Raw genomic sequence first — 15782 nt, 5'->3', positions numbered from 1 at the left:
GACCTCCTTGCCCTCCTGTGATCATGTCATGTACTTCCCTAGTTTCATGTGTCTTGTTCTGATTGGTTCACTTGTCTATGTGTCATGTTCTTATTGGTTGGTTTAGTCATGTGTCCATAGTTCTCAATGGTTCATTGTCTTGTCATGTGTTTGAGTTCATTGTTCTTTGGTTGCCTTGTCAGTTTGTCGAGTATTATCTCTTGTCGAGTAGTATCATTGTTGGTGAGTTCATGTTTCTTGTTGATTCTCTGCTAATCTATGCCAAGCCAAGTCAACTCTAAGTTCATCGTATTCCTGTTCACGTTCTGGATTTAATAAATGCTGCACTTATGTTCAACTACAACTTGCCTGCAGTGGAATATGTTACAGAATACTCATCGCCCTCCTTCGTCAAGGCAAACGGCGCATTGAAGATTATGCCAAGGACTTTTGTGAACTCTGTCACCAGGTAGATTTCAATGACGTGGCCCTCAAGGGCATTTTCCGCAATGGACTTGATGATCACTGGAATTACTTAATGCCTGAAAGTGACATTCCTGGAACCATTGCAGAGTATATTGACTTTGCTTCATTAATGAACGGTTCCTCATTTACTGTGGGAATTGTGGAGGAAGGGCCCTACAATCCCACAGTTCCTACCAAGCCAGAGTCTGTTTATGTTACACTGGCCAAGATGGCCGCTACTCCTCTGTCTTCAGACATGATGGGCGCTGCTCCAGTGTCTCGTCCTAAGATGGCCGGCACTACAGAGTCTTGAGGCAAGATGGCCGCTGCTCCAGAGTCTCGAACCAAGATGGCAGCCACTCCAGAGCCAGAATCTTCAGACTGTGCAGCGCTGACCATTGTGGCCACAGCGATGTGACCAGCATCCAGAGATGGCTCTAGCCCCTGACCAGCGTCCAGAGATGGCTCCAGCCCCTGACCAGCTACCAGTGATGGCTCCAGCCCCTGACCAGCATCCAGAGATGGCCGCCACGCCAGAGCCTCATCCTGCCAAAGCTCTGGCCGCCACACCAGAGCTTCGTCCTGCCATGCCAGTGGCTCATCCTGCCACGGGCGCCACGCCAGAGCCTCGTCCTGCCAGGGACGCCACGCCAGAGCCTCGTCACGCCACGGCCACTGTTCAAGTTCCTTTGGAGATATTTTTTGAGGGGACTACAGGTACCACGCTTAAGTGGAGGCAGAGCTTGGCCCTACACTGCACCACAGTCCAGGTCCTCCAGTGCTTTACTGCCAAGTCTACCACAGCACCACGGTCCAGGTCCTCCAGTGCTCCACTCCTCAAGTCCACCACTGCACCACGGCCCAGGTCCTCCAGTGCTCCACTGCCCAGGGTCACCACTGCACCACGGCCCAGGTCCTCCAGTGCTCCACTGCCCAGGGTCAACACTGCACCACGGCCCAGGTCCGCCCACACTCCACGGCGCAGGTTCGCCCACGCTCCATGGCCCAGGTCCGAACACGCTCCACAGCCCAGGCCAGCCTCTGCTCCTTGATCCTAGTCCAGTTCATGTCTTTTATTTTGTAATTTTCCTCATGTCATGTTTCCTGGTTCTTTTCATGTGACCTCCTTGCCCTCTTGTGATCATGTCATGTGTTCCCCCCTAGTCTCTGTATATATAGTCCTTATGTTTGTCGAGTATTATCCCCTGTAACATTGTTGGTGAGTTCATGTTTCTTGTCGATTCTATGCTAATCCATGCCAAGTCAAGTCTATGTTCATCGTATTCCTGTTCACGTTCTGGATTTAATAAATGCTGAACTTGGGTTCAACTACAACTTGCCTCCAGTGGAATATGTTACACTAATATTATTATTAGTTGTAGTACTCACCCCTACAATAATAATATAATAATTAAAATTACTAGTATTAATATACATGTATAATTATTTAATAACAGTGAGAACAATAATAATAATGCAATAATAATAGCAATTATTATCATTATTAATAGTAGTAGTAATGCACAAATAAAATCATTCTTTAGTAATAAGTGCTCGTATGAAAATGTATCAATATCAGGCCCGTTCTATGGGGTTGCATTAAGCATAAATTCATAAATCCCCTCCCATGGCCTCATAGGATAGTAAAGTGTACACTTCAGAATCTCTGCGGAAGTAGTAGGTCATCCGGGGACTTTTCGTCAACTGTTTTTCAAATGTATTCGGACATACTACTCTTTTGCTGTACTGTTTTTCGCATACTATAGGTAAGTATTCGATTTCGGCCCTGGCCCCTGTCCCAAATGGCACACTTCATATCTTGTGGACTTACAATGGCTTCCGTGTGCATGTGTCCGTAAGTCCATGAGACCGTAGTAGGATGTCCCATTTGTCATTTTAGGTTTCAGAAAGGTGCTTGCATGAGCCCCCTTTGTGGTTGATATGTGCCCTCAATGTGCACTTTTGCCAAGCCCGCACTGAAGCGAGCACTTGTTCCCGACAGTTAATGTGGCATTTCGTCACCAAAGTGCAGACTCATAGGAAGGCCGGGGGTGCATCTGAGATAGCATACTTCCCTACTATATAGAAGGCGAAAAACAGTATGTGACACAAGAAGTATGTCCATCTTCACAGTACTCATAAAAGAGTAGGCAAAAGTACCCGGATGACCTATCATGGTACCACGCTTAAATTCACTGAGCGACCCTTTCTTTCACTAATGTTTGTAGAAGCAGTCAGCATGCCTAGGTGCTTGATTTCCTACACCTGTGGCTATGGAAGTGATTGGAACACCTGAATTCAATTATTTAGAGGGGTATTGTCCCAATACTTTTGGCAAAATAGTGTATTTGCAATCCTTCGCTACATATTTAATTGTGAGAATGCAATGCTGAATTTATGTCCAGGCAGTAAATGTCACACATTGATGTTACTCACATTTAGGATTGCCCAGTTGCAAACTTTTCCATAAAGGACTAAAGAGTGTCAAATTATAATGTTTTATACACATAGGCTTATGTTTTTAATCTTTTAATGTTTTAGTCCATCAACAGCCCATTTGGCCCATGAGCAAACCTTCTTTATTCAAGAGATGTTTTCATAGCAAATTTTAAATATCTGACCTTCAAGATGAAAGAGGGAGTTGTTTACTTTGGCCGCCATTCCTTTGGGTGCATTGTCCTTGCTCAAGTGACCGTGACTTTCCCATCATCATTTCCCATCTTAAAAATTCAAATTCCATGGACAGAATACTGGAATTAAAGAATCTGTCTTCTCCACTGACTGCTGCCAAGTTAGCTCTACTAATTAACATGCCTTCTGATGGGCACGATCCAAATACCTGATGCTTACTAATCATTTCCCCGTTGCAATTTACCATGGGAAAAATGCGTCTGCAATCCATTAGGGTCATTTATGGAAACTCCAATTATGGTGGAGATCTGACTTTAGTGACAATGTGAGAATACAATAGTTAAATATAACAATTTCTGAATGTTATAAAGGAAATATGGCCTAATTTTAAATATAAAGAGTTCCATTTAGTGACCTTGTTCAAAAGTTTAGGGTCAGTAAGATTTTTTATTTTGAAAGAAATGTATATTCAGCATTAAATTGATCAGTGACAAGTGACAGTAAATATTTGTACATTGTTACAAAAATGTCAAATAAATGTTGTTGTTTTGAACTTTTCAAAAATAGGATATTAAGAAGCACAATAGTTTTAAATTGTGACAGTAAGCATTTCATGAACATCAATTCAGCACATTAGAATTTCTGAAGGATCGTGTGACACTGTTTTACTGTATATCCAATAAACAGACACTTTATTGAAGCATAATTTATTTCAAAAATATTAAAAAATCTTACCAACCCCAACTTTTTTTTTTCTTTTTTTTGTTGTTGTTACAAATAGGTTAAACAATGCAAAATAAGTTAAAAGTGTTTAAACATACCAAACGTAATTGGTTAGACAAATGGCCAAGCACATGCTGATGTTAACAGTATAGGCCCAAACCTCACACCGTGCATTACATGAGAATGTTAAAGGTCCCATGGCATGGCATTTTTCTATTATTTTATAGTGTTTTCTGAGGTGTACTTATATTATTAGTATGATTTTTACATCATAAAATGTCATAATTTAGAAATAAAAGGCATTTTTTCTATACTGCTGTTTGCCCTGTGGCTGAATGCCCTGCTTCAAGAGGCGTGTCTGCTGTGAGACTTCAGTAAAAACGGCCACTGTTGTGATTGGCTGACATCTTTGCATTTTAAATGAGCGGAGGGGGCGTGGTTTAACGAGGCACGAGCAGGCACGAGTCTGCCAGAGAGACGGATGGACCTGTGTTCACTTCTCATCAGTTCTCTCAGCATGTCTCAGTTCAGGGTGAACTGTTGTAGTTACTAGAATATACTTCAGGTTATTAGTTTATTTCTAGTCGGAGGGGCTGTCACTCATGTCAGAAAGTTAGTAACTTTAGTAAATTATGGATCAGCGCTGACTCGAGACGCGAACCGTTTAGAACGATTCAGTCCGATTTGGTGAACTGGTTGGGTTCACTAAAAAGAACCGATTCAAAAGAATGATTCGTTCGCGAACCGGACATCACGGAGACGAAGCGATTGCTAACAAAGTTATTTATAGTAACTACTGAGTTATGAGAGCGCTGTCAGTCAGCGCGAGTTTATTGTGTTTGTATCTGAGAGTTCTGAATAAACACGAGTCCCAGTCACACCGAGTCCTCTTCATCATTATTCTACCAACTTTGTAACACATGCAATGTACCATTACAGCGAGATGAACGAGTTAGTAAGTGTTGAGTATAGCATTATTTCTAGATATGTTCCAATCATATGAATAGCGTCATTGACGCGCATTGAGTAACGTTACACAGCGCAAACAAAGACACAACAGCTGTAATCGAATGTAATCCAGTTTATTGTGGGGAAAGCTGGCTAGCCTAGCCGGATACCCTCACGCTTACCCACCTTCTGCTTAATCTCACGCCGCGTTTGGCTCCTCCGCTGTGGGCCAGATGCAGTACTGGGGGTCGGGGGTGTTGGAGGCCGAGCTTCGGCGTGCGTGAAGTTTATCTCTAAAGATGTGACTGCTGATGTTAAACAGAAAAGACTGTATGCACATTTTAGAACAGATAGACGCGACAAGGACACAGGGTACAAAAACACTGACTCACAAGATAGAAAACACGAAAACACCGTTCTGTCGGGAGAGAGAGAAGCCGCTGCGTGTCCACAAATAATAAATAATAAGCTACACATAAGAAATCAATGATCACAGATCAGAAGGAACTGAAGAAAGACTTCTGTTTTCATTTGTACATCCAAACACTGAGAAACTGCCAGTGTTCACTCGTTCACAAGTAACGTTAATGATCTCGAGTGTTTGCATGGGCGTGCCAGATTCTCTGGGCGGAGGAAAGGGAGGAAACCGTTCCTGCTTGGACGTCAAACCAGGAGACTTCAGGATTGGCTCGTCTGGCCTGTCATTTTCTCAAAGGCAGAGAAAGACAGCCAGAACTCGGGTTTACACCGATCAACATTTCTATCCACTTGGGGACAATATTCAGGCTAGGGGAACTCATATTAATGTTGAAATACCTCATAAAATGAAAATTTCATGCCATGGGACCTTTAAATATTAAATTGCATCTCATGCAGAAATGCTGATGCAGCATGTTTGCCATGAGTTCCTGTGCAGCTGGGATGGCATTTGTCACTATATCCAAAGAATAAGCTGCTTGTGTAATGACTTCGTCTCTCTATAGTGTGTGTGTGTGTGTGTGTGTGTGTGTGTGTGTGTGTGTGTGTGTGTGTGTGTGTGTGTGTGTGTGTGTGTGTGTGTGTGTGTGTGTGTGTGTGTGTGTGTGTGTGTGTGTGTGTGTGTGTGTGCGAGCGCGCGCCTTCTTCTCGAGTGCGGATTTGCTGGTCGGGCGCATGCCTCCCTCTGCCTGGCTCCTTATAGTGCCGGGCGGGAGGCAGGAATTCTGACCGAGTGGTACGGACATCGCCGCCAGAGACCACAAACACGGAGCTCTCCCTTTAAACAAGGTCTCATGATCGACAACTCATTCTATCAGTTGTCCTGGCGTGGAGGATCAGGGCGAACGTGCGTCCTCCTACACTTAAAGCAAAGCGCGTGAGTGACAGTGACAGTGAAGCTGAACATCAGCAGCTGACACTCAAGGAATCCACAAAGGACCATCCGGCATGTAAGGTTTCTTAAGTATTTTAATCTAGTTATATACTTGACTTTTAATTAAACAGATTTTGATAAATCAATCTATTTAGATGTAATATAGATTTCTGTGTAAATCATTGCAATTTTTAATTAAAGAAGCATTCATTTTGCTTCAATTTATATGAATGCTGTGAACTAAAATGGAAAGGCTAGTAGTTCACCCAAATATGGCAATTTCCATCATTTACTCACCCTCATTTTGTTCCAAACCTGACATCAGATAAACATTATAGAAGATATTTTGAGAAATGTATCAGGATTTTTTTTTCAATGGAAATCATTGGTTACCAAAACAGTTCGCCCAACAAATATAAAAAAAATATCTTCTTTTGTGTTCTGCAGAAGAAAGTCATACAGTTTTGGAATGGCATGAGGGAGAGTAAAATATGACAGAATTTATGATTAGAGTTGTGCTGCTGAAAAGTGGGTGATAGTAGAATTGTTTTTTTCACTGATTATCATCATGATAATATAAAAACACTTTAACAATCATTAAACGGCTCTTTCAGCTCCCAGCCAGACTAAAATATACCAAATTATTTCAACAAATTATACATTATGCTGTTTGGTAACTTAAAACAGTTCTTGATGCATGTGGCATCTATTTTCAATTCAATTTACATTTATTTGTATAGCGCTTTTCATAATACATATCGTTTCAAAGCAGCTTCACAGAAAATGCATGCGTCTACAATTTAAAGTGATGTGTTATTTGTTATTAGAGGAGACTGTCCAAGTTATGTATTTCAGAAATGTACAAAGCACACAGTTAGCTAACAATGTATTATTAATCAATGTAAAAAAATAAACTAAGGCACAAACAATGGGCTCTATGAAATAAGAATACATGAAGACTTAAAATGCAAAAGCCTCTAAGTCCGTCTGATGGTTTTCTTTAAAATAAGCATTTTTGTCAGGCTCCTATGTATAGGTTTCGACCTAAGTATCGCTACTTTTGAATGGGCTGAGGATGGGATTTAGTGGGTTTGAAGTGAAAGTATTTTATGAATGTATACTATATGCCGAGAACATTCACTCAGTATTGTATATCTCAGTTTTGACCCAAGTGGCTTTTAGAGGCTTTTGCATCTGAACTCTTCACATGTTGTATATATATTAGGGTATATAGAAAATTGGTATATAGAAAAGGTATTTTAACTGTTTATGCTCACTAATATAATGTGGTACTGAATCAAGAGTTACAGAAAAATATATACATTTATATAAAATCGATTTGTAACTTTTTCCAGTGTATGTAACAGAATAGATCTATTTTTGGTTGTCCTGTAAAATGCCTTCCTCTTGATTTTATGTTTGCAGATTTTGACCTGTTGATCATGCGTCAGCTGTCTGTGACTTCCCTGTTGGTCTGTCTGTGGCTGGTGGAGCGCTGCCATGGCAACAGTAGCTTGGGCAACAGCCTCAATGATCTACACACACAGTTTGGTGTCAGCCTCTACCAAACACTCACAGAGACAGAGAACAACTCCAACCTGATCGTGTCTCCAGCCAGCGTCTCATTGTGTCTGGGGCTTCTGCAGCTAGGTGCCAGGGGGAACACTTTGGCGCAACTTGAGGGAACTCTGGGATATGATGTCAACGGTAAGAGTATAGCAATGTTAGTCTCCTAAATAGTGCAAAATACACTGCCTGGCCAAAAAAAAAGCTTTTTGGGTTTAAAAATGCAAATACTCAAGAGTCCATGACTGGATCATTATTGCAGTGATTATTGTTTCTACTAGCATGTTATATGTCTGGCAAGAGTTCTTCTAACCCTAATTGATTTCATTTCTTAAAGGGGTAATCGGATGCAAAATTCACTTTTATATTGTGTTTGTTGCATATAAACGTGTCTTTGCAGTGTGTGGACACAACCACCCTACAATGATAAAAATCCATTCACTCCTTTTTTAATCCTCAAAAAGCCTAAAGACTCTCACTAATCAAGCCGTTTTAATTTTCTGAGCAACATGATGTCACATTGCTCATGCTCCGCCCACGACTTTCAATTAATTTAATGTCTGACATATAACATGCTAGAAACATAATAATCACTGCAATAATGATCCAGTCATAGACACTTAAATGTAGGGTAGGTAAGAATGATCTAAAACACTTTTGTCCAAATTTGTTTAAACTTTCTTTATATGTCAATACATAATTAAAATTTAAGTACTCTGAAAAAGAGAGTATAAAAATCGAGGGACTCTAGACTTTTTAATCTGCAATAAACACCGCTCATTATTTTCGTTCGGGCCGGATCAAGTGATTGGCTTGGGCGGCTGTCACTCTCTTTCGCTACCATGGCTACCACCGCTTTTGCTACAGGATCTGCCCACATGCGCGCGCCCCAGTGTTGCCAAGTCGGGCTACTTCAAACACTGTTGCCGCAGGCTGTTTTTCATGTCCGCAGGTTGTCCCCAATTATGTGATATTTTGCCCCGGGATTTGCGAATTTTAGCAGGCAGCCCTACCAAAAAGACACATATTTTACCCCCCAAACGCGATTTTTACCGGAGAAACACGATTGGGCTTGTTTTGGGCTAGTTTTGAGTAGCAATTGGGCGGATTTTGTTGTGAAAACCTGGCAACCCTGGCGCACCCGTTTGATTTGAGTTCAAGAGGCTGTATGTCTGCTTGACAGGTAATCTTTCATTTTGATTATACATTTTTTTGTTTTATGTTTTCATGAAGCATGTCTCACTAGCACACGTAGCTGCCTAATATAGCTAACATAACATTACTTAGCATAAAGTTACAATGTTATACACTTAGCGAGCCATTAGTAGAGATGAAAAATACTCATGCTTAGCTCAAGTTGATCGCTGTCGTGTTATTTCGCAAAATGTAACTTTAGATAACAAAATGCATGTGTAAAAGCTAGTACACCGCATCCAGGAACTTTTATTAGAACTAAGTTAGCTTTAGCTACTACCCTCTGTCTAAACTCTTTTACCATGTTCACCGGGAACTTTACCTGCACGTTTATTTCAGCCCTTGGTTTGTTTTTATATACTCTACCAATGTTTATGTTGATGTTTTTATCTTGTATCTGTGTGTGTCGTAGACACGGTGTTGTGTGTGTATTTTAAACTTTACCAGTAGCCTATCGTTATTCTAGCCTGATAGTGAGTACTAAAAGACATCTTATTTGTTTATATTCATAATGAAAAAGTTAGATTTTTTATTACATGTGATTCTGACATGATGTCACTACATGCACTTCTTCTCCGCTCGCCTCAGGTAAATAATGCGTCAGGTAAATAATGCGTCTTTCAGCTGAGCTGATCGCGGTCGGCGTAGCGCGTTCATGTGTTTTGGGGGCGTAGCTTTGGAAAGAGCCCAGAAGGGAGAAGGTGGAGTGAATGGAAATAATGAGCTGTCTTTAAAACAGTCGTGAGAGGTCTACAGACACTCAATTTTTATACTTTCTTTTTCTGAGTACTTACATTTTAATGATGTATTGATATATAAAGAAAGTTTAAACAAATTTGGAAAAAAAGTTTTTTAACCAAATCCTACCTACTCTACCATTAAGTATTTTCCTATTTAAATCCAAACAGCAACTTTTTTTTGGCTAAACAATGTATAAATCAGCAATGCCTGACAACATGCCTACCTGCCATTTTCCAGTACTTGAAACAGGAAATGTAACAGTTTTAATGATATGATGATACAATGGTCTCGTCGTAGATGCTCGTGTACAGGACATTTTATTTCGGCCACAAGGAGACCTGGGTAATTCCAGTGAGGGGGTGCGTCTTCAGCTTGCCAATGCCTTATTTGTCCAGAGTGGTGTGAAACTCCTGCCAGAATTTACCCAGCATGCCTTGAGATGGGGTAACAGTAGTCTACTGAGTGTAAACTTCAGTAATCCCAACCACACTCATAGTCGACTACAGCAATGGGTGCGCTACCAGAGTAAAGGTGAGTGTCCTGGCCCTAAAACCGCTAGGATAATCATGATTTATATTTAAAATGTCTGCAGTGTCATTTTTAAGTGATGGATAAGCCCTACAATAAGATTAAGGATCTTTGTATATGAATTAAAAAATGTTTTATATAATGTTAAATACATAATTTAGTACATATATATAATGAAAAATTAAATAATGATTTGAATTTAAATACAATTATGACTTTAAAATATATAATTATGTAAATATACATTATGTAAAGTTAAATATTGATTTGAATTTAAATATAATTATATATAAAAAATATAATTTTGCAAATATTTATTATGCAAAAGTAAATATTGATTAGAGTTTAAATATAAGTATGAATTAAAAAATATAATTACGTGATATAGTATGCAAAATCTTATTTTGATTAGAACTGAAATATTTTTTTTATTTTTTTTATTTAACCTTTATTTATCCAGGTAAACTGTTTGAGAACCACTTCTCATTTACAAACATGACCTGGAAATATGATTTGAATTTAAATACAACTATGACTTTCAATTATAATTTTCTAAATACGTATAATGTAAAGGTAAATATCGGTTAAATATAAGTTTAAACAAGTATGAGTTAAAAAATATAATTATGATACAGTATGTAAAATTGATTTTTGATTAGAACTGAAATATAATTTAAAATATACTAATGTAGATATATATTATGTCAAATGAAATATTGATTTGAATTTAAATATAAGTATGAATTTAAAATATAATTTGTACATACTGATAATGTAAACATATTGATTAGAATTTAAATATAATTATAACTTTTAAATTATAATTATGTAAATATATTTTATGTAAAATAAAATATTGGTTTAAATTTAAATTATCAATGATAATTAATCATGACTTTAAAATATAATTATGTTATATAGCATGTAAATTAAACAAAACCTTTAAATTACATTTTGATTTGAACTGAAATTTTATTATGACTTCAAAATATGATTATGTAAATATTTAATGTAAAAATAAATAGTGATTTGACTAAATATAATTATGTAAATATATTTGATGTCAAATTAAATATTGATTTGAATTTAAATAATGAATTAATCATTCATTATGATTTTTTTAAGTATAATTATGTAAATATTTAATGTAAAATTAAATGCAATTATGACTTTCAAATATGTGTAAATAGATGTTATGTAAAAGTAAATATTGATTAGAATTTAAATATAATTATGACTTTAATTATGTAAATATATTTGATGTATGAATTTAAATTATTAATTATCATTAATTATGACTTTTAAATATAATTATGTAAATAAATAAAACTAAATATTGATTTCCATTTCAATTGTTTTATTATGACAAGACCCATGAAACTAGTATAGTTTTACATTATTGAATCGTTGTGGTTTCTAAAGCGGATGACCATCTCCAGACAAGAGAGGATCAGCTCCGGTCCAGTGATGCCCAGGAAGAGGCCTCCGGGAGAGTCAGTTTGCTGCACATAGCTCTTCTGAGCACGGTGGTGTTCCATGGTGCCTGGCAGAAACAATTTCTCTTCACTGAGACTCAGAACCTGCCCTTCACCCTCTCAGACGGCAGCACAGTCAAAGTGCCCATGATGTACCAGTCAACCGAAGTCAATTTTGGTAAGGGAAGGAACAACACTGGTTAGATGGAAGTCTATCAATCCATTGTTTACGCTTTACCTTTCCACCTGTCTCAGGGCATTTCCGACTGCCTTCAGAGCAGGAATACACTGTGCTGGAGCTGCCATACCTCGATCGCTCACTCCGGCTACTGGTGGCGTTACCTGCTGACCGGAAAACCCCTCTGTCACAGCTGGAAAAGCAGCTCACGGCCCGTGCTGTGGGACTGTGGGATACTGGATTAAGACGCACTAAAATGGATATATTTCTGCCCAGGTAACAACATAAAAAAATTAACTACACATGAACATTTTATTTTATGCAGTTGGGATTCAAAATGAATAATATCCAGGTCTTGTGTGTATTTCAGGTTTAAGATGCAGAGCAGGTTCAATCTGAAGCCCGTTCTGCAATCTCTCGGTATCTCCGATGTCTTCAGTCCCTCAGCTGCTGATTTTAGAGGCATCTCAGGTAGGAAAGTGGGACTGAAAACAGTTTTAAACCAATCACAGATGCTGAGAATATCACAAATGTCATCAGATGGAACCAATGATTGCAGGTTCGCTCACTCTGTGAAGATTAAACCTTATGTTTAAAATGTCTACAGATGGGGAAGGACTTTTTGTGTCAGAGGCTTTCCATGAGGCAAGAATAGAGGTGACAGAGGAAGGGACAAAAGCAGCTTCAGCTACAGGTATGTGATATTGGTGGAAGTATGACTGGGACTTGCTTCTATCCATTGGTTGTTGTTTTGATTTTGAGAGGTGGGTGCTCAAATATGGAGGCAGATGAACATGAGCTTGAAGGGATGAGATTAATCTAGACTAAATGATTGGAGAAGTCTTTTGTTATGCCTGAAGATTCAGTTACAACATTTCAAAAGAACAAGAATTCAAAACTAAAAAAAAGAAGAAGAAACATACACGGCTGAATCATAGACATGCATTTAGACAATAGGGTGAATTTTCATTTATGCTGACTGACTTTAAGTCCTTGTTTATCTTTCACAAGAGGACAGAAGCGCATCTGTTATAATTGATTATTGTAATTTATTGGCAGCGTTTTTTACTTAAAGATGTAATGTCTGTTTTATATACTCAACAAAGCCACTCCCTGGGGTGTGTGTGTGTGTGTGTACCTGCTTGAGAATCAGTTGTAGTCAACAGATGGGATATAGTTGAACAGCCTGTTCAAGCTGTGAATCCACTGGGGAATAATGACCGAGCTTTCTTTCTCTATCTTTCTTTTTAGCAATGGTGCTATTGAAAAGATCCCGTTCAGCCGTTTTTAAAGCAGATCGACCATTTCTCTTTATCTTGAGACAGATCAACACAGGTAAATACTAGAAACGGTAATTAGTATTCATAGCATATTTTTTATATTTGATCAAAAATACAGAAAACCAGTAATATTATCATTTAAAAATAAATGTCTATTTTAAAATGCTATTTATTGCTGTGATGACAGAGCTGAATTTTCAGCATCATTACTCCAGTCTTCAGTAATTATACATTTAACATTTAAAATTATCAGTGTTGAAAATGCTGCTTAATAATTTTGGTGGAAACTGAGACTAATAATAGGAGAACAGCATTTATTTGAATATAAATATTTTGCAACATTATAAATGTCTTTAGTCTAACGTATCCTTGATTAATAAAATTATTTCTTTCATTAAAAAAATGTCATTTGTGGGCTTTTATTCCACAGGTTCGTTGCTGTTTATAGGTCGAGTTCTGAATCCAGCTGAGATGTCTTGAAAAGATCCATGCAATCACAAGTGCTTCAAATTATGAACACAGAGGACACTTGGCAAAAATCATACAAATATATAGGACCATTAGGAGGGTCCACTGACACTTCAGGAAGAGGGACAAAACCTTTGTACATATCTGTAAATAAAATTTTATTACATCAGGGCTTTTGCACTTCACAACATCTACTGTCATTTTTCCCCCCTCTACCCTCTAAATTTCCTCATTTTTTATGGAAATGTTTGGTTACCATCAATTACAAATTTCATAAAATTCAGTTAAACTTGCAGAATTTTTTACTTTAAACCAAGGTGCTGTTTTCACACATACTGAAAAATTTTAAAAAGGCTATATTGGATCACAATGTGGTATTTAGGATGCAAAACTATAACACAAAAATAACTAAATCCTAATAGGACTGCAAATTCACATGGGAGTTAATTAAACTTGTTTTTGAATTAGCAGAATGTTTCAGCAATATAAGAGCTCTGACCATCAAGATAACACAATGCTTAACTCTTTGCCTGCCAGCATTTTTGAAAAAAGTTGCCAGTCAGCGCCAGCATTTTTTATCTTTTTTTTTTTTTTCACAAAAAGTTCATGGCCCCCAGAATATTTGAACATGTAATATATCAAAAGAACAGACCCTCTGCTTTAAAAAAACAAAACACGTATTCTAAACCCATATTATTTTATTTACCCGTTTATGCATTCTTTTTTTAATTAAAATTTTAATGTGGGTAAGTTTTGAGCAACATATTGAGGAAAAAAAAGCTGAGAACCACATATTTGTCAAAGACCAAGTCTGAATTGTATGAAGCCCCTAAAAGGACATGGTGGTGGAAAATAAAGGTGCTTGTCATATAATTAGAATATCATCAAAAAGTTGATTTATTTCACTAATTCCATTACACAAAGTGAAACTTGTATATTGTATTCATTCATTACACACAGACTGATATATTTCAAATGTTTATTTCTTTTAATTTTGATGATTATAACTGACAACTAAGGAAAATCCCAAATTCAGTATCTCAGAAAATTTGAATATTGTGAAAAGGTTCAATATTGAAGACACCTGGTGCCACACTCTAATCAGCTAATTAACTCAAAACACCTGCAAAGGCCTTTAAATGGTCTCTCAGTCTAGTTCTGTAGGCTACACAATCATGGGGAAGACTGCTGACTTGACAGTTGTCCAAAAGACGACCATTGATACCTTGCACAAGGAGGGCAAGACACAAAAGGTCATTGCAAAAGAGGCTGGCTGTTCACAGAGCTCTGTGTCCAAGCACATTCATAGAGAGGAGAAGGGAAGGAAAATATGAGGTAGAAAAAAGTGTACAAGCAATAGGGATAACCGCACCCTGGAGAGGATTGTGAAACAAAACCCATTCAAAAATGTGGGGGAGAATCACAAAGAGTGGACTGCAGCTGAAATCCGTGCTTTAAGAACCACTACGCACAGACGTATGCAAGACATGGGTTTCAGCTGTCACATTCCTTGTGTCAAGCCACTCTTGAAGAACAGACAGCGTCAGAAGCGTCTCACCTGGGATAAAGACAAAAAAGACTGGACTGCTGCTGAGTGGCCCACAGTTATGTTCTCTGATGAAAGTAAATTTTGCATTTCCTTTGGAAATCAGGGTCCCAGAGTCTGGAGGAAGAGAGGAGAGTTTCCACAGTCAGTGATGGTTTGGGGTGCCATGTCATCTGCTGGTGTTGGTCCCCTGTGTTTTCTGAGGTCCAAGGTCAACGCAGCCGTATACCAGGAAGTTTTAGAGCACTTCATGCTTCCTGCTGCTGACCAACTTTATGGAGATGCAGATTTCATTTTCCAAAAGGACTTGGCACCTGCACACAGTGCCAAAGCAACCAGTACCTGGTTTAAGGACCATGGTATCCCTGTTCTCAATTGGCCAGCAAACTCCCCTGACCTTAACCCCATAGAAAATCTATGGGGTATTGTGAAGAGGAAGATGCGATATGCCAGACCCAACAATGCAGAAGAGCTGAAGGCCACTATCAGAGCAACCTGGGCTCTCATAACACCTGAGCAGTGCCACAGACTGATCGACTCCATGCCACATAATATTCTAATTTTGGGATTTTCCTTAGTTGTCAGATATAATCATCAAAATTAAAATAAACATTTGAAATATATTAGTCTGTGTGTAATGAATGATTATAATATACAAGTTTACATTTTTTATTTTTATATGATTTTCTAATTATATAATATATTATAT

General features: G+C 38.1%; 1 protein-coding gene across 1 annotated transcript; it reads left to right on the top strand.

The window, feature by feature from the left end:
- The first annotated feature begins 5910 nt into the window (after nucleotides 1–5910).
- Nucleotides 5911–13821, top strand: serpine3 (serpin peptidase inhibitor, clade E (nexin, plasminogen activator inhibitor type 1), member 3). Its single transcript, XM_079821768.1, has 9 exons — nucleotides 5911–6173; nucleotides 7523–7804; nucleotides 9896–10129; nucleotides 11549–11779; nucleotides 11857–12055; nucleotides 12150–12250; nucleotides 12387–12473; nucleotides 13031–13114; nucleotides 13490–13821. The coding sequence occupies exons 2-9, from the start codon at nucleotides 7540–7542 to the stop codon at nucleotides 13537–13539; spliced, it is 1251 nt and encodes a 416-aa protein (XP_079677894.1). The 5' UTR covers nucleotides 5911–6173; nucleotides 7523–7539; the 3' UTR covers nucleotides 13540–13821.
- The last annotated feature ends 1961 nt before the right edge of the window (nucleotides 13822–15782 follow it).

The sequence above is a fragment of the Gobio gobio genome, assembly GCF_949357685.1.
Source record: "Gobio gobio genome assembly, chromosome: 7".
Taxonomy (NCBI): Eukaryota; Metazoa; Chordata; class Actinopteri; order Cypriniformes; family Gobionidae; genus Gobio; species Gobio gobio.
The sequence above is the reverse complement of the archived record's forward strand: the minus strand, read 5'-3'. Positions and strand labels throughout refer to the sequence as shown.

Excerpts from the sequence above, each read along its gene's own strand:
- serpine3 (XM_079821768.1), top strand. The coding sequence starts at position 7,540 with ATGCGTCAGCTGTCTGTGACTTCCCTGTTGGTCTGTCTGTGGCTGGTG. Across the intron at positions 12,251-12,386 it reads TGATTTTAGAGGCATCTCAG|ATGGGGAAGGACTTTTTGTG; the intron begins GTAGGAAAGTGG and ends AAATGTCTACAG. Across the intron at positions 12,474-13,030 it reads AAAAGCAGCTTCAGCTACAG|CAATGGTGCTATTGAAAAGA; the intron begins GTATGTGATATT and ends CTTTCTTTTTAG.